Below are 19,357 nucleotides of genomic sequence, written 5' to 3' on the forward strand. Positions count from 1 at the left end.
TGTAGACCAGCTAAAACGATTGCAAGGCAAAAGATCCTTGCCCAATCATCTTGGCAAATTCATTTTCATCGAATCCTGCCTTGTTTTTATTCAGTGTCTGTTCTGTCTTTGTATAGTAAACTTCGAAAGGTTAGATTCTCGTTTTTTTTTTGTTTTTTGTTTTTTTGTTTTTTGTTTTTCAATTATGATGAAGTGGCGGTGGTCCGTTTGGAAATATTTTCTTATATTTTGTTCATCTTCATGGTTCGCCACTGGCTGACAATATCCTCTTTTTTTCACCCTTTTTGATTTTATTTTTCATTTTGTTAGTTTCTCTCCTCTCTGAGTTTCATTTGTCATGTATAGCCAGTGTGGTCTAAGAATGTATCATATATATATATATATATATATATATATATATATATATATATATATATATATATATATATATATATATATATATATATATATGTAGATTCAAATTCCCTTTAAGATTAAATATCCATGAAAACTTGCCAAATAGAGGGAGATCCCAATAAATTGGGATTTCGTCAGCCTGCCATACCTCCCTGGAAAACAATTCAATCATCTACGGCGCTAAACTCATAAGCTAAAATTATATAATAATGCAGTTTTATAAACTGATACCAAAATAAAATTCTAAACATGAGTTTGAAGCTCATGAAAGTATTAATAATACTTCCCTAAGGTTGGAGGGAAGACGGTATTTTGGGGCTACTCTGGAACAGTAATTTCTACAAATGTTACTAGTGTTCCTATTTTATCCTATATTCTAAAAGAAACACTCTTTGAAGAGATTATGGTTTCATTGGCATAATCAAATTACAACTCCGACTTATGTTCTACATTCTAACCTAACCTTAGCTTTTTATATAATCAGTAAATATTAAAAAAAAACTAAAAATCTACGTACTTTCGTGAAATTGTTGGCTGAATCCATATTAAATTACATATTTAATTGAAATCCAAATTTTGATAAATCACCTATAAGCTTTTTTTGGAGTTTGTCTAATTCTGCTAGTTAATGCCACGCTTTAAATAGTGTTAAAGGCTTTAATTTTTATTAAACTCATGCTTAAGCACCATGGGCAAAGGTAGGCACCTCCCTCTCAATGAGTTTGCCAACCCCTCTTGTTCAAATATGTAAACGGGAGGAGCAGGTAGGCTATAATTAGATTTTTACAAAGCTAAAATATTCCCAACTTCTTAGAGGGTTTTCAGTCACAAATAGCCGTATAACGCCAGAATGATTTGCATTTCAGAACGAATTTAGGCAGAGGAACTATTTTTTAATTACACGCTATAAAGCTAACGTTTTCACTTAAAATTACCCTAAAATTACACAAAACTAGCAGTTTGACGGGTGAATTACTGCACAAACAGAAAAAAAAATATAATAAAATGACTATATCGCAATTAAAAAAAACTCATGAGGATATATATTAAAGAAAAATGACATATAGCTCGAAGTTAGACCCGTTTACATAATATTAAGTAGTAACTTTCAAAGCCTAGACAGTAATTTTTTTTATTACACCAAGATAAAATGTCACACAGAGAAAAGAGGTTAAAACATAAACAAAAAATTCTTCATTGGTGTGTGCGCGCGTCCGCAGAGAAGGCAGTAACACAGCAAAACACAGTTGCCAATTAAGAAGTACAACGTATTAAAGAACAAAATAACATTAACACAAATTAAAGGTCACCATTAAGTAGTTTCTCTCGGAGTAAAGCCAACAAGCATCCAACAGCACCAAAGTAACCCTGGAATAAAAGCATCCATAAGAAGAGTGAAGAAGATCACTGACCGTGGGTGAAAAATTAATTGAAGTAAAATCCATTTTGTTTTTCACCCTAAACTCTTTTCAGCTTATTACACTTGTAACATCCGTCAAATTTTTTAGATTTTCTAACCCAACAAACTAGGCATTGTTTCATTAATGACTTCAGCATTGGAACCATAAATCTTCCTGCCATACCCTTTTATTTTTTTTCTTTTTCAGGCTACCAGATAAGAACTAATTATTGAAACCGAATCAATTCAATATGGGTGATGTAGAAAGAATTTCAATTTGAACTGGTGAAATACTGTCTCGGCAACGACACTCCTATGCACCGATGCATTGCCTTGATGAAACTTTTTTCTTCGTCAAACCGAGCCATTTTCCTTCAAAGATGAAAAAATATTCAGTAATTCATATTTTCCTTTTCCCAGGTAATCAACGGGGGTTAGTCGATTATTATTATGCCACATATATACATTAACTTATCAATAATAACATGTGCAAACCATATTTTTCTTGGCATTTGATTCAAATCTAATATAGATCTAATTTCTAGAAAAGAATGTGGAGCAAATTTTTGAGAAACGATTAAAAATTCACTGTCTCTACAGCTTATTCTCCAGCTTCAATCTTCAACTTTTATTCTTTAGCAAAGCCAGTTACCAAGAAAATATGTTTTTATGGCAACACCCTCCCTAATTTTTTTTCACGTTGGTCGAAACCTGTGCTTTTGTCGTACCTGTGCTTAGGGTTTTACAATATTGTTTATTCAAAGCAGTGTTTTCCTTTTTGTGTAAAGGGACTTCCCAGCTTTCATAGTATCTATCCAGGGTTGACACCCCCAGTAATTTATCACATTTTCTAGCGATTTTTATGTTGCCTAAAAATAAAAAATCACTAAATCAGTACATAAATCACTAGAACATGTAAGAAAATCACTAAATCAACCAAAAAATAACTAAAATCTAGTGATTTTTCCCCACCAGGTGACAACCCTGTATCTGTGTGGGGCGTCTATTCACAAATTCAAAAGGTAAATGTCAAAGTTATTTTGGATTGACTATTAAAAAGAGCAAAGGCAAAAAACTTGACTGTTTTATTTTCGCTAATGAGCAAATGCGAAAAAGAGCCAGAATATTCGTTGATAGAATAGTATCGTAATAAGTGATTATTTAAGAAATATTTTTGAAACATTTCCGGCACAGTAATAGCTCATGAAAAGGCTAGTACACATTTTGTGAGCTTTGAATGGTCGTCAGAAAGAAATGAAAAAAAAAAAAAATAGCGACAAATTCCGCTCGTCAAAGTAAACGAATATTTTAACATTTTTAGGAGCAATAAAAAATAATAAATTTTAGTTATTTGTTTTTAAGCTGTATTATTCACTTGTATCTTACCTCATGCGACAAGAAGAGAGCTTTCATTTTTCCATCCGACCAAAAATCCATAGCCGATGACAATTGCCGCATTGATATTTTATTCATTCTCAGAAAGTTCCCAACAAATAATACCTAAAGAAAAGAATATGGTAAATGATAGAAGGCTAGACAATAAGAGATAGGCACATTTTAACCAATTGGTTCTTTCGGACATATTCCTAGAAAACATACGCAGATGCTAAGACCCCTTTAAAATGACAATAACAGGTCAGAACTAAAGAGCTAATTCAAATTTTTCTTGGTTTTTCAGGCCAGCTAGAATGAGATATAAAACAAAACACGGCAAAACTACACAACAAAAGATCACATTATCCAGCATAGAACTTTCGAAAAGCTGAAAATCAGTTTGATGGTTTTCGGCAGATAAGGCCAGATGAGGACACTCTTTCCTGATTTGCATCTTCATTGAATTTCCTGCCTTCAAATGATTATTAGGCATTTTATTTAAAAAGTTTTCACCTGCCAAAACAAATCTTAGAGAACTAGCTTTAGAAGGGGATCAAGCTTAAATTCTTGATCTGGCACAAAACAAAGGAAACAATGTTTAATTTGTTTTCTTACACATAGCATTTCTAACAAGATATTTAGAAGATGTAAATCTGGAAGAACACAGAGTAAACGGTTGTATTTTCTGCATTAATAACTCTATGTACAGACGTAATGACCTCCTCCGACAAAGCGAACATCTCAATTAGACACATAATCGGAAGGTAAAGGAGATCGTTCGGGTCCAGGGCCCCTAAAATTTCCAGTTTCTAGGCGTTTACTATATATTTCAAATATTTTTTTCTTGGGGGGAGGGGGAGTAAATCCCCCCTTCCCGCTGAAATATACACCTGTTTATGATTTTGACTGTGCAACTGACTGATTCAATTTTTATGGACGTCAAAAGTTAGATTGGTGTATTTTATTTCTTAGGATAGGCACAGTGTAATAACATTATTAAGGTAAGCTTTAATTGCTGAAAAATATATTTTTTGGAATCTAAGACTGAGATTGAACTGCCCAGAAAGAGGTACACGGCTCCCAATAGTTAATTTCAGAACATAAATGGAAACGAGACTTTGGGACAGAACAGTTACAATACCTTTGAAAAGCTAACGAATAACGTTAACCCATTCTACACAGTTTCATCAAGAGTTTTTTTAACAGAGAATGGGCTATTCTAGAAGATTATAGAGCAGAACATTACTTGTTCAGAAAAATCTACATTATCAAACCAAACCGATATTAATGTCCCTGGGGTCTATTGTGAATGAATTTACCCATAAGTATTTACTAGTACATTCAGACATTTTCCCACACATTTTGAAAGTAAATTAGGTCAACTAAGGTTAAGGTAATTTAGCATAGCTTGGGTTAATAGGGTAACTTATACTGAAATTTTTTACGTTGTTTATGACACACATTATCACAGTATCAAACTTTTTCATTGCGAGAGCTTAGACTATTCGCTATTTATTTCTTTAAAAAATTTATTCTGATTCATCTTAAGTTATATTTCAATGAAACATGATATAAGCAGAATGTAAATCTCTAAGCCCCGCCAAAACCCGACACAATGGTAGATTACACTTGAAATCAGACCTGAAAGGAGAATATTGTGTTTTAGTAATGTTCTATTAGCCAAAGAGGATGTGTCTAAAATTGCACTTAAAATCAAGATTTTTTTTTTGCTTAACTGAGTTTTGAAGTTTGTTCTCTGTCAGAGTTTATGCACGTTTGGATGACTCTAATTAATATATCTTGCAGAATTATTGAAAGGTTTATATTTGGTGGAAAAAATATACTTTGACTTAGTTTACATAAGTTCCACCCGCTTTTTTTTTTTTTTTTTTTTTTTATTATTTAAAAAATTCCACCTCCTCTCCTCTCGGTGACATAATAATCTTTTTCACTTAATTTCAAACTTTAATGTCACCTACACTAATTTAAAAACAACTTTTAGTTTTTGAAATTTGGGTTTGGGTATCCAAACATAATTGACAAAGACAAGGTATACTACAAAAAAATTCAAAACCGCAAAAAAAGTACCATTCCCGGTTTAGCAGGGTTCCCTTCTGCCATAGGGCACCCCTTTCACCGTGGAAATACATTAATAATAGACAAATAATTTTCATAAAACCTTGTTCTCAATCAACTATATATCCTCCTCCATCCTCCCAACCTTCCCTCGACCCGAAAACAAACCTATGCGGAGTAGAAAGCTGTGCCCTTACAATATCTTTAGGCACGTCATTCTAATCCTTGTTTTACAACACACAAATAAACTACTAAAACCTTTTTAATACCCATTTGGTTACTCAAAAATCAACAAAAAATAAATTAATAGGATTTACCCGCCCTTTGTCGCTGTATTGGGACTTCTTCTTTTCTGGTAATGCGATGCGTGTGATGGTGATGTTCTAATATATTTGGCGCTATTCAAAAAAGTTTGTGGTGGTTATAGGTCTGGAAGTTATTCGTCCATCTCTTAGGAGTTCAGCCTTGGGAGCACATTGTGTGTACCCACAGTGGTTTCAATTCACCAAAATTTACGGGGGAGGGGTCAGAATTTAATTTTCAAAATCAAGGGTGACGACAAATTTTTCGTCTATTACAATTATTTCAATGTACTTACAAAAAAGAAATTATCAATATAAATCCCCCACCCCCCAAAACAACTAAAATCTAGGGAAGGACACATGCAACCCCACCACCATTTGACATCACTGTGTACCAGTCTTTCAAAGGTGATTTTTGATAGCAGATTTGCTGTTATTTGTTGAATGTACCTACTAGTAGAGCTGTTGCATTTGATTCGGTCCAGGATGGTGCAGGATAAGCGGATCAGTTTGCGGAGGTCTTCATTTGATACCCAGTCAAAGTAGATAATTGTTGCTAAGCAGCGGAGGTATTAAATTTCAAATGCGGAAATACTTTGCTCACTTACTGCCTTTATTATTCAAAGTTTCACTTCAGTACAAAGCCTTAGGGGTTATTAGAGATTGAAAGAGTCGAACCTGCAAAGACATCGATAGTGCCTAGCTTATCCAGACTGGTAGTAGGCCCTCAAAGCTGCAAGTATCCTAATCCTAAGAGTAGACATGGTTTAAGCTTATTTTAGACAGAAAAGACAAAAGAACTTGCTTACTCTATCAACATTTTCGTTCAAAGCACACAACCTTGCAACAGAGCCAATATTGTTTGTGATCGTGACAAGTGTGGCGTTGGCCAAATCTTCCCGTGAAGCTCCTTCTCGACGGTCATCCAAATTCATATTGCCAAAACTAAAGAAAATAATAATAACAACATAAAATTTTAACAAGAGTTGACTCAGTTGGCTCTCTTGAACATTCTACGAAGCCTTTCTTTATGTTCTCACATTTCCAGGTTCTTTTATAATTATTCACAATCACTTTTCGAATGCATTTTACTCATAATCTCGGCCTATTCCAGAAAATCCCACACCCTTGAACCTGAGGAAGAAATTAAAACCACCCTAACCCATTGAAACGGAGGGAAGGGGGGTATTGTCTGATGAGCCCTAAAATGTATTGTCAATTTTTTGTTCCAGTATAATATTCTTTTGAATGGCTGCAATATATCTCTGCTGTTTAAAATTTTGACTTATTAATCACAATCATGACCGTCTTGGGTTGTTCTGACCGTCTTGGGTTGTTCTGAAGACATTGTGCTTGGCTTTTAGCCCTTTTACCTAGGTGCTGAACAACCAAACAAGGCTATATAGACCCTCGTCCATATGCATGTTTGTAGTACATGTTGTAGTACCCTGAGCACAGAATGGGATCTTCAAAAAGAGATTATTTAAAATTTTTAACGGCAACAAAGTTTAAGTCCCTATTTAGGATACAAGTATATCAATCATATGTACAAAAAAAATCACTGCACCCAAGACTATGGTTTTCAATGTGAGAATTATTTTCAAATTCTGGATAGAAAGAACATTTATTAAAGCAAAGCGTATTCGTATTTCATAAGAATGGCCATATTCAATACAAATTTTTTATTTTTAATCGTTTTTTCTTAAGTTTTTCCAAGTTGTAAACTTCTTATTTTCAAACGTCTTACAAAGAACACCAAATGCACGTTCAGTATTCACTAAACTGAACACCAAAGATTCGCAGACAGTTTTAAAAACCCGACAAAAATTAAAAAATCATTTACAAATTTACCTGGGCATAGGAGGGTACCCCCCCCCCCCCCACTTTCGACCCTGGTACTGGTTCAAAGAACTCCAGGAAAATAAAAAAAACTAGTAGCCTAAAAAATGTACTTTCTAATGATTTTATCTCCCCCTACTTCTCCCCCAAAAACGAGCATTTACAAAATTGTTCAAATTTGTAAGTTATTCCTGTCCATGTGCCTTAATTGAAGGCTTCAACCATTTTTATCAAACTACAATTTGTAAACATTGAAAGGTTCGTCTTTTAAAACGCTTTTATGTCATAGTACAGGTAGGGAGGATCAAGCCTTCAAAGATAAATTTTTTAGACATTGAAAAACGCATGTATAGCCATGACATTCATCATACACTGTTATGCCTATAAGGACAATGACCAGGATTATGGTTCAGGGGGGGGAGGGGGGTTGGTAAAAATTTTACAAAGCACAAAAAAAAAATTGTCATTTTTTAAGTCATACATTTTTTTTTGGGGGGGGGGGCAAACCGGGTAACCACCCTTTCCCCTGGATACGACCCTGATTGCTATATATAATGCTATACAAGCAATGTTATTGCTATCGGTTGCTCGAGGAAGACTTAGACATAGTCTCAGGATCAAGTTATACAAGAAAGGTTTTCTATTGCAATAAAGTATGAATGGTTCAGGGTTACGAACTGTTCTACTTTGTTTCACACTCTTTTTTTTTTCACCTTCAGACTGTCGTAAGAACATCTGCTGTGCCTTTTACAATTCGTGGGATTAGGCGTGAAAACATTTACTTACCTGTCCAAAAAGATATACTAGCCTAAAAACAGTAGAATAAAACATCTTAAATTAAAAAAAAATTTATTTCCAATTGCGCTAAAAATTAATAAAAATTGTTTTCCTGTAGCACGGAAAACTGATTTTTTTTTAAGACTAGAAATAGAAGTGTGGGGGAGTCCTGACTTATTTTATAATTATTCAAAGACGACTCTCTATTTCAAAACCTCCTTCCGCTTTCATTTTTAGTTTTGGGAAAATCGCGGTTTTCCTGGGGTAGCAGAAACAAAAATTATTATTCTTTGCTCTTTAGTGCATATGGAGAGAAAACATTCAAACATTTTTAAAATTCACCTTAGTCATGGTTGAATGATAAAATCAAATGTTAAGTGACACAATATTAGATGAGTTTCACTTTCGATAACTTCTTTCTTTTAGTCGTCTTTTATTCTTTTATTCTTTTATTTTTCAACATGTCGTTCACTAAATTCGATCGTCAGATTTATTTTTTACCTTTCTTTACTAATATTTTCGCAATCAAAATGCTGTATTAATCTAGAGATGTTTAGATAATTCTTAGAAATCATTAGACAAATAGTTAAAACTGTTTTCCTTAGTTAATATTTTGACATGCCTACTTGTACATAAAACTATAAAAATACTAGAACTATGTTTTGAATCACCAGGGGCGGATCTAGAGAAAAATCTTGGAGGGGGGGGGGCAATATGACAAGGGTGCCAATAACTGATCAAATTGACAAATTTATTCTAAAAAAGAGGGAAAAAAAAAGGAATGAGGTTGCCAGAAAAAATCTTAGGGGACCAGGCTCCCCCCTGGATCTGCCACTGTGAAACACAATATCGACAAGAAACTCTAGCAGCCTTTCAGGAGACGTAAATAAAAAAAGCAATGCAACTCGAGGTAATTATATTATGAGGTTTTTAAATTTATACACATGACCAACACGCTCTTTATCTCATTGCTGGGCTTTGGTAGTCGCTTCTGCCGTTTCTGACACAACTGAAGTCTAGATCCGGTCTTACTAAATGAGCCTTCTGTCTTATTTCATAACACAGCGAATTAGATTCATGATGATTATTAGAAGTCGTTTTAACTCAAAGCTAAAAAATAAATCAATTCAATCATTTTTTACATTATACTTTCAATGGACGACATTATAATAATTACATCAAAATTTATCTAATATCACCTCTTCTAAGATTACTCTGCATGATGTTTCAACCACTGAACTCAAAGCATTATTAGGAGTTGGGCTAGCTAGGCCAGTGGCGTCAATTCCCGAAAATTAAGCGCAAAGTGTATTTTCAAAATCTTTGGGGGAGGGGGGGGGCAAATTTGTTGATTTTTCTTTTTTTTTGAAAATGCCAATTGTCCAATACCAATCCCAATCCCTCAAGAACGGTATTTTTCAAAATACTAGGGAGGGGGTAAAAAATAGAGAGCGAATCCCCCCCCCCCTCCCCACAACGATTGACACGACCGAGCACGACCATTGTATTCTCTGAGACTCCAAGAACGGGACAGCCTTCAAAAGTGTGTATCTTAGCAAAAAACAGGGTTATTTCAACCCCTAAAATATCGTCCAAAACGCCCACACACAAAATATAATTTCAAAGTTTTGAGTTGCATAAACCATATATTATTATTTACTCCTCTATAACGATCGTTGAGGACTTCCGTTGTTTAAAACTTAGAGCTGTAATTCTTATTTTTAAGTTTGTTTCATAGCTTTTCTTAAAAGATAAATGTCCCTTCATAACAGGAGATCAGCATATTTAGCACACATAGTTTTCTTTTCAGCTGTACCTGCTAGCTACTAAATTGCCTTGTAGTCCAAATCGATCATAATCTCCTCCATAAATGTCCTTGACAAGTTTGTCTACTTGTTTATTGTCCCCTTTAGCTGCTAGCTCCATTGCCTCTTCAAAAGACGTGCACCCAGTTAGAAGACAGCATAGACCGTAAAAAGTGCCACCACCAAGACTAAAAAAAATAAGAGTATTACACAATATATAGATTAAACTAAAAAAATAGGTTAGAAAAAGCAAAATATATAAGAGGATTAAAGAAGATTTAAGAGGATTAAAAAATTACACAATATAAGAAAATTACAAAACATATGAATTAAACTAAAAATAACAATATAGATTACAAAAGCTAAAAATATATAAGAAGATTACAGAATATTTAAGAGGATTAAAAAATATACAGATTTTTCTTGTATTCAAGTACAAGCTAGGCCAGAAGTTGCGACACATGGAAAAATGAGGTTTCTAAAAGAAAGCAGTTAATTCATATAGCATCCTCAGCATGGTTACCAATATAACCGCGTAACAGCACATCAGGCGATGTGTGCAAGGGCGTAGATTACAAATCAGGGTTTATCAACAAGGGGTGCAGGCACTCTTGGGTGAGCGATAAAGGATTTGAGCAGACGACTAAGAAAGTATTTCAATCAATTTCACAACACTGTGCACATAATAATTTTATTTCCAATAAAATTTTGTAGGCTGTTCTTTAAGCATTCGAATCATATTTGAAAAAAAAACTAAAGGAACTCGGCCGTGAGAGAGGTCAAGAAACTTGGCAAATTTAGTGATTAAATCAATAAAGATGAGAACTTATACTTGTTTTCCTCTGCATGATGGCTTTCGGTCTACATTATATATTGGAGCCAAATGCGAGTCCTAAAATCGAATTCTCTGCCCAACTCTAAAATAGAAAGAAATAATTCTTTCCGGGGGAATATATATAAAAAAAAAAATCATTTGACACAAACTTTCCCAACTCCAAGACATAATTATAAAATGCTCTTATAATTTCAATATAACTTCTTTAAATTCTTCGTAATTATGCCTATTTTAAGGTAATCAAAGTCTTCCAGTCTTTTATATCAAAAGTTAAAATAAAGTAAAAAATAATCACGTCAATCTCTTGATTTAAAAATAAATCAATAAACACTCCTATGATTATACAGAAAAAAACATCGTCCATACAAGTTATATCATACAGTTTATAATCTAGAGTATGTATTGCCAAGAAGGTGAAACCACAACTAGGAGAACACTTACAACCAAAAATGCATGTCTTTGAATGAAATAATACCTATCACTGGACTTTTCACACCCTTTTATTCATCCAGAGACATGCTAGAGGTCTATTGCCAAGTTGTTCTGGGAATAACTTTAAAATGAATTCAGATTTTCATTGTCAGGACATTCGAGCGACGAGTAAGTTCCATGCTCCATTAGTGATAACATCCAGGTCGAAACATTCCTTTGTGCACAGAGGTATTAGTTCATGGAATGGGCTGGATAGTGAAGTTAAGAATAATGAGGTTTTGAATAATTTAAATATTGCTTAAAGGGCAAATTATATGATAAATATAGTTTTTAAATTGTAAAAAAAGAAAAAATATAAACATGTATGAAGCTACAAATATTTTTTTTTGTAGTTGGGGAATTGGAGGATGATGATGAATTGATAATTTAGCGGTATATGTTGTAAGTGATTGGGAGACTTTACTGTTAGTTGATAGGTCAATTAGTGAAATTTGGATTGAATCAAATTTGGATGAGGGTATATTTGTTTTTCCATGTTTACGGAACTGCCCCTTCGGGCAGCCTTGGAGTCAGGCTCTTGGGCAGACAAAAGAGCATTATATTGTTATGTATGCCGTAAATATTTTGTTCAATAAATAAATAAATAAAATGGGAACAAAAATCTTTTCTATATCTTAAAGCTAAATTCAATAGATTAGTTTACAAAGTTACGGAATAGCCGCTAATATAAAGAAGAAAAGAAGTAGGGCTGTTCAACATATGTGTTCCTGAAAAAAAGCGTCTGTTTATCTAGTGTTGTCTTGTTTTATACAAAATTATCCTTTTAGTATTACCTAGTGGCATTATCTACTCTTTTAATTGGCTTTTAAATTTTATTATCCCTACCATTTCAATACTGATATGAAACTATAAGTGTGTGCGGTGGAATTTTGAATTCTTCTGAGTTTACTCTCATGTCTTTTGAATTGGACAATTCAACCTTTAGATTTATACCTATAGAAACCTATAAAAATCGAATGAGCACCCTCAATGAAAATGCAAATGATGCCTCAGACTTGAGAGTAAGCCCTTCTAAATCAATGATAATGCCAATTTGTTTCCTTAAATCCCCGCCACGTTGTCTTAATTCTATCCCTCCAGAAATTGTTGTATTCGCGTTTATAGTACTTAGCGTCGCAAATTCTTCTGAATTGAAGTCATGTATCCATGTTAAAAATATACTCAGCAAAGTTACTCCGTTTATATCCTTCCTCAAGATCCTAAACTAAATTTGGCATCCCCTTTTCTCATTCTTTAAGGATTTATATTTCTTTTTCTGCCCTGATTTCGAATATTCTTATCCAGTTTGGCACCCTGTTATCTAGAGGGAAGAGTCCGATGTAACTGAACTCATCCAAAAAACCCTCACGGAATTAACTTTCAAAAAAGGTAAAGTTCTATACTTCCTTCTTCTAAAAAAGCTAGGTTAGAAACGCTAGAGTATGCTGTGCCTCGATTTTTCAAAACACGCAATGACAAGCCCTCGCACGGAAAACATTTTCTCAATAGACAACCCCAGCTAAATTGCACCCGCTTAGTCTGCTTCTCAGTTCGTTCTTGTCCCCGGTTCGCTTTTTTACCTCCTGATATGGGAAAACTTTTGTCCCTTACTGTACGGAAAAAATTGACAAATTATCCCACTAGTTTCTCTCTTTTTATTATTTGCACATGCGTTACTTATACTTTGTATATGCCCGCTCGTTTTTCTTCCGTTTTATGCAGTTAATAATCCTTTCAGTTTTATTGTACCATTATATTTTAACGAGTTTTACTTGTTTCTAATCTTTTGACATTTTTTACTATTCTTATATATTGTATATACTGAATTTTTGACGAATTTGATAAATTGGCAGATCAAACAGTTCGTGGTAACGAACTGTAAGTAAGGAGCGACCAGATTCAATAGTAACCGAAACTCTAAAAAACGGAGTTTAGGTGCAAGAATATATATAAGAAGAATCGGATTGGTGTGCTGATTTCTAATGTATATGTTTTATTAAATTGAGTTTTACCCGTCAGAAGTTAAGTGCCTTGAGAAAATTTGCCTTATTTTCGAAAAAAAGGGGGAATACCCCCTAAAGTCACAGAATCTTAATAAAAATCACATCATCAGATTAAGCGCATCAGAGAACCCTACTGTAGAGGTTTCAAACTACTATCTGCAAAAATATGGAATTTTGTATTTTTTACCAGAAGAAAGATCACGGATGCGTGTTTATTTGTTGTTGTTTTTTTCCAGGGGTGATCGTATCGACACAACGGACCTAGAATGTCGCAAGAGGGCTCGTTGAAACAGAAATTAAAAGTTCTAGTGCCCTTTTTAAGTGACAAAAAAAATTGGAGGGCAACTTGGCCCTCTCCCATGCTCATTTTTTCCCAAGGTCAATCGATCAAAATGTTGAGATGGCCATATTATTTAACATAGTCTAAAAATCTAATAACTATGTCTTTGAGGACGACTTAATCCCTCATGGTCCCCGGAGGAAGCGCTGCAAGTTATGAACTTTGTCCGTTGTTTACATATAGTATTGGTTATTGGGAAGTATATAGACTTTTCAGGGGGGATTTTTTCTGGTGGGGGTTGGGGGGGAGGTGGTTAAGTAGGAGTATCTTTCCATGGGGGGAGAGAATTTCCATAAAGGGGGAGAAGGAGCGACCTGGCTCAATGGTAACCGAAACTCTAAAAAACGGAATTTTGATACCAATAGATCATCAAAAGATTGGGATTTTTATGCCGATTTTAAATATATAAGTTTCATCAAGTTTAGTCTTACCCGTTAAAATTTACGAGCCTGAGAATATTTGCCCTATTTTCGAAAAAAGTTACTCCCCTGCCCCTTTTTTCTCAAAATCGTCCGATTAAAATTTTGAGATAGCCTTTTAGGCAAAAAAAGTAAAATTAATATGCAAATTTCATTGTTATTATTTATTCACAGTGAACAAAATTAAAAACCTGTATTGATTCATAAATTTTCGGAAATTAAATTAAAATTTTTTTTTAACTTAAAGTAAGGAGCAACATTAAAACTGAAAACAAGCCGAAATTATTCCGTACATGAAAGGGACTTTCCCCTCCTTAGCGCCTCGCTCTTTACGCTATAGTTTGACTCTTTCTCACAACTCTACTTTTTAAAACAATAAAAATCTTTAGCGTGAAGAGCGAGGCGCTGAGGAGGGGACAGTCCCTTTCATATACGGAATAATTTTGAGAAATCCATTTAGCAAAAAAAGTAATATGAATATGCAAATTTCGTTTTAATTATTCATGCACAGTGAGCCAAATTGAAAACCTATATTAATTCAAAAACGTTCAGAAATTAAATAAAAAAAAACAAGTTTTTTAACTGAAAGTAAGGAGTAACATTAAAACTTAAAACGAACAGAAATTATTCCGTATATGAAAGGGGCTGTCCCTTCCTCAGCACCTCGTTCTTTACGCTAAAGTTTGACCCTTTCTCACAACTCTACTTTTTAAAACAATAAAAAGCTTAGTGTAAAGAGCGAGGCGCTGAGGAGGGGACAGCCCCATTCATATACGGAATAATTTTGAGAAAACCATTTAACCAAAAAAGGTAGAATTAATATGCAAATTTCGTTTTAATTATTCACTTATTTTTTCCATGCATTTGCTTCTCCGTCTCCAAATCCTTGCGTTTCTGTCTTTCTGTGCCATTGCTGTAATATAATTGCTGTAATATTGCTGTAATGTAATATAATTGCTGTAATATATTGCTGCAATATTATAACCTCGTCCATTTTCCATTCAAACCAACGAAATTACAAGTAATTACGGTAAGGACGTTTACGGCTAAACATCAGCAGTCTTCAAGCACCTTAAAAGTTCTCACTAAGTTGTATAGGGAAAAGTTAGTTTCGAGTGTACGAGTCAGTAGTCTTGCAAAGAAAATACAATTTGACATTCAACGATTGAGCCAAACAAATTTGCAATACCTTCTAGTCTTGACTTGCTCTTTTTTACGAAGAAGAAAAAGAAAATGACTTACCTACTACCAGAGATACGCTTGTAGTTGTCTGGACCATGGACTACCAGGATACTAACACCCGATCCAATGTTTACTACCATGAAGGGATAGGGATTTTTAAAATCGTATTCTACTTTTCGACATAGAGCTTCATTTGAAGGGTTTTCAAAGAAGTATATTTCATGAGATGTGTGCTCTTTTATAAACTCTATACCGTGTATTAAAGAATCCAATTCGTCATATTTGTGCAATGAAATGTTCATCTCCTAAAATATTCATGATATAAGAATGACATCAAATTAATACAAATAAAATTAAATTAAAGCCAAAAAAGCATAGTATGGATGTTGGCCGTCCAAAACCAGAATACATTTCCTTTCCAAAAAAACATTATAATCATTAAGTAAGGTATTAAGTCACTAGGCTGCGCCAAAAAATGACAGCAAATATCATGCTTTGAGCCAGGACAGGAAAATAAAGAAAAAAATCTGGAAATTTTGCAGACTTCACAAATTGATGAAGAAAGACGGATAACGACATTAATTACGAAACAAATTCTTAGGAACTCCGAAAAAGCGTGTCTGAACTCCGATGTGTCTTCTTTTTTTTTCTTTGAATGAGGGTTCAGTTAAATGAGGTTGGCTTCCACGGTGTTGAGTTGCAGAGGGGTTGAGTTAAACGGTGGTTCATTTAAAGGAGGGTTCAGTTAAATGGGGTGAAGTTGCACGAGGGTTCAGCTAAATGAGGTTAAGTTGCACGGGGGCACAGTGAAACGGAGATTCAGTTAAAAGGGGTTCAGTTGCAGGAGGTTCAGTTACACGAGGGTTCATTTACATGAACACTACTCTTTTCAAAGTAGTGTTTCTTCAATACTCGAGCCGAGCTTGTAACAGCATGTTACACAAGCCCGACAAAATTGGACTTTGCCAGGACATGAAGGTTCATAACGGAGACGATACCGACATATTGGGACAGATGACAACCTTAGTCGGGCAGAAAGTAATGAGGATTATTGCATGTACAAAAGATCCTAAGAAAAATAAGTCAAAACTGAACAGAATTACTTGACACTTATTACAACATATTCCAGAAGAGTCTCAGTCAGAATCATTTTGCAATGCAGAGAAGAAGCTTTGTTTTACTCTTGGAAAGTTTAAAAACAACTGTTTTGTAATGCAAGTGAAGTGGCAAGCGTTATGCAAATGACCTAGTTAAAATCCATTGAATTTTACGTGGAGTGAATTTTAAATTAGCGAGGAATAGCAACGATCTAAGACATTAAAAAAAATCAATACAAAATGTTCATTGCCCAACTGAAATCAGAGAAACTACTGTGATCATCCTGGAAAAGGAAGTTATTCCAGAAAATTTAAATAAGTGGAAAATCAAGACAATGTATTTGATAGTTACTAATAGATTAATTAACACGATTTAATTGAAATCACATACCGGTATCTCAATTTATGAAGAGACCGAGTTAACTGCCGCAAACACTTCTCCCCCAACACATATAAAATATAACGAATGATTTTCATGTCTAAAATAAATTCAATCAGGGATTAAATGGGTTTTGAAATCAAATATTGGTGGCGAAATGCATAAGAATCCTTCTTCTTTTACCAGAGTTGAATAATTCTAAAACTAAAGAAGAAAATGAAATTTTCAACCAGATATACAAAGTAAAATTTTTTTTTACCCTTTTCAAACATACCTGTGCTAAAAGACCTTTGACCTGTTTTCTTTTACTTAATTTTAATTGTAATTTCATAAACCATACTGGCCTGACATAACATAAAGAAAGAAAAACGAGGGTTTTTAAAGGCCAAATGAAAATACAGACGAAACACAACAAAGCGAATATTTCGAGGGGACAAACGCCTCTCTTCTTCAGCGCGAAACGAAAAAATACATTCAATGAGAGTGCCAAAGAAAAAACCAACAAAATAAAACGCGGAATTTCCCAGTTATTCACTAGTATCTGTCGATGGCGGTTCAAATTTTTGGATTTTTTGCAAATCGTGGATATTGATGAATGACTCACTTTTATGGTTGTTAGGTATTTGGTTTTAATTCTTATAATTTTGGCTTTTATTGAATTTTATTCATCTTTTAATTTTTTTAGTTTTTTTATTGGTTCTTTAAAATTCACATTGACTTTCTGCGTTTTATTTTGTTGGTTTTTTCTTCGGCACTCTCCATCAGTGCAGGTATGTTGTGAAAACATAAAAATAGAAGCTAAACAAAGGAAACATTCTATAAAAATTTGTTTCATCTCATTATTGTCATGAAAGTGTCTGTCGCTTTAAAATATTTCTAACCCTGGAAACAGATAAAGGATCCCAAATTGTAATGATTTATGAAACTTTGACACTTACAAAACAACAAAGAACCGAAGGCAGTTTTCGTTAAATGCAGGGTCAGATTTGCCTGCCGATGGCCCCTGGGCCTAAATTTGTCAGTGCCCCTCCCCCTCGATGTTTTTTTAGATTTTGACATGTTCCATTGTAGAAATTAGAAAAGCTTACAAAATGGCTCAATTCTGTCTAAGATAAAGCATAAAGCAGATCAAAGGTCTTTAGTTGTTTTGCTAGGAGTGACTGGAGAAGTAACTATTACAGGGCAGCTTTATTCCAAGCGATCTTCCACCAGTCAAAGCAACAAAAATATCAGGAACCCGATAACCCAGAAAGCCCATAGCCTGATATTGCACATAGCTGATAGTTGGACATACGGCTACGTTGTGCAGCAGATTAGCTTCTAAAGGCTCATATATGTCTTTATCTTCTTTTTTTGCGTTTACTCCAATTTTCTTGCGTCTACTTTCAAATTCTTTCTCTTAAAAGTAAGTGAATTCTAATAGACTGTTGCATAGCAAGTCATTGATTTGGAATTGGTAAGCAAAGTAGTTTTTTTGTTTTGTTTTTTTTTTCAAGATAAAGTGAGTAGTGTATCTTCTGCATACAAATGCAGCTCTGATAGGGCCTTGTCTGGAATATACTTTTAGACACAAAGGAGAAAAAAAAAACTTTATTCAAATACTTTAAAATTCTCCATCACATTCGGAATTAGAAATGAAGTCAAAATTAATCAAGCCAACACCTGAATCAATATATATATTAGTTAACCGCGTTTAATTTTATTTCTATGTTGTTTATTTCAAAGCGATTTGATTTTTTTTTTCTGACTTGCGTTATTTTGCTTAATTACAATTTATTATGCATTGTTCAGTCTTAGAAAACTGATTACGAGTATAGCCCATAACCCCATCTAACACCTCAATTATGGAATTCGAGCTATATTCAAAATATGTAACTCTAGAAAGAGTAGGTTTTGTTGTGTATCCACACAGTTTCTTCGGATTTTATTATCAAAAACAAATTGCGTCTTCCTTTGTAAAATAAATGCTTGCAAAAATAGCTTGAAGTGGAAGCCAAAACTACCTAGCGACTAGCCGAGCACCGGGTTCTCATCTTTATATTGTATATATTGCATCCTCAATAAAAACATGACCTGAAAGCAGTCCTAGTCACCCCTTTTCTATTTCTACTTCTTATAAAATTACAGGGAAGTGTATCATGTTCCCTATTTGGGATACCATTAAATCTTAAATGCTAAAGCCTATAAAGTGCACTATATTACCTGAACAATGGAGTATATTTAGTCTGGCAATTTCTGTCAAATTTAGTCAAAAGTTAGTTACATTCAAAATTCAAAATAACACTCATTCTTTTTAGTTTTTACAATTCAGCAATACCATTTAAGATTCCAAATTTTTAACTTTCGGCTGGAGCATTTTCCAAAAACTTTTTCTTGCAAAATATTTTTATTTTTTTTACATTTAAAGTATTCTTAAAATACTTTTTGACACGTCAAACCACACAATTTCAAACCGCGCTTCTTGAAATCTTTCCTCTTTTTTACTGTTTTTGGCTAATCAGGAGGATTAACATCAGATTTTTGTGTCCATTAATATAATACACCAACAGAACCTTAAATTTCTTCAAAAGTTCAAAACTATTGGTTCAACTTGAACTCAATATTTCTAAAGGTCCTTATAACATGGGTAAGGCTGTTTTATCGGCGAAAGGTGACAGATTGCC

The 19,357-nt window shown here is 33.9% G+C and overlaps 1 protein-coding gene across 2 annotated transcripts in view; it reads right to left on the reverse strand.

The window, feature by feature from the left end:
• Positions 1–1,514: 1,514 nt before the first annotated feature.
• Positions 1,515–19,357, reverse strand: part of fbl (pantothenate kinase 3 fbl) — a 39,803-nt gene continuing 21,960 nt past the window's right edge. For both annotated transcript variants that reach the window (XM_089092972.1, XM_089092973.1), the window contains exons 5-9: positions 15,279–15,523; positions 9,980–10,156; positions 6,357–6,492; positions 3,182–3,295; positions 1,515–1,764 (exon numbers count right to left, since the gene is read on the reverse strand). In XM_089092972.1, the coding sequence (XP_088949098.1) occupies positions 1,696–1,764; positions 3,182–3,295; positions 6,357–6,492; positions 9,980–10,156; positions 15,279–15,523 (741 nt within the window). In that variant the 3' untranslated portion in view covers positions 1,515–1,695. The remainder of the gene's footprint in view (positions 1,765–3,181; positions 3,296–6,356; positions 6,493–9,979; positions 10,157–15,278; positions 15,524–19,357) is intronic.

The sequence above is a fragment of the Artemia sp. Qi Xiang Cuo genome, chromosome 8 (genome assembly GCF_049724085.1).
Source record: "Artemia sp. Qi Xiang Cuo chromosome 8, ASM4972408v1, whole genome shotgun sequence".
Lineage (NCBI taxonomy): Eukaryota > Metazoa > Arthropoda > Branchiopoda > Anostraca > Artemiidae > Artemia > Artemia sp. Qi Xiang Cuo.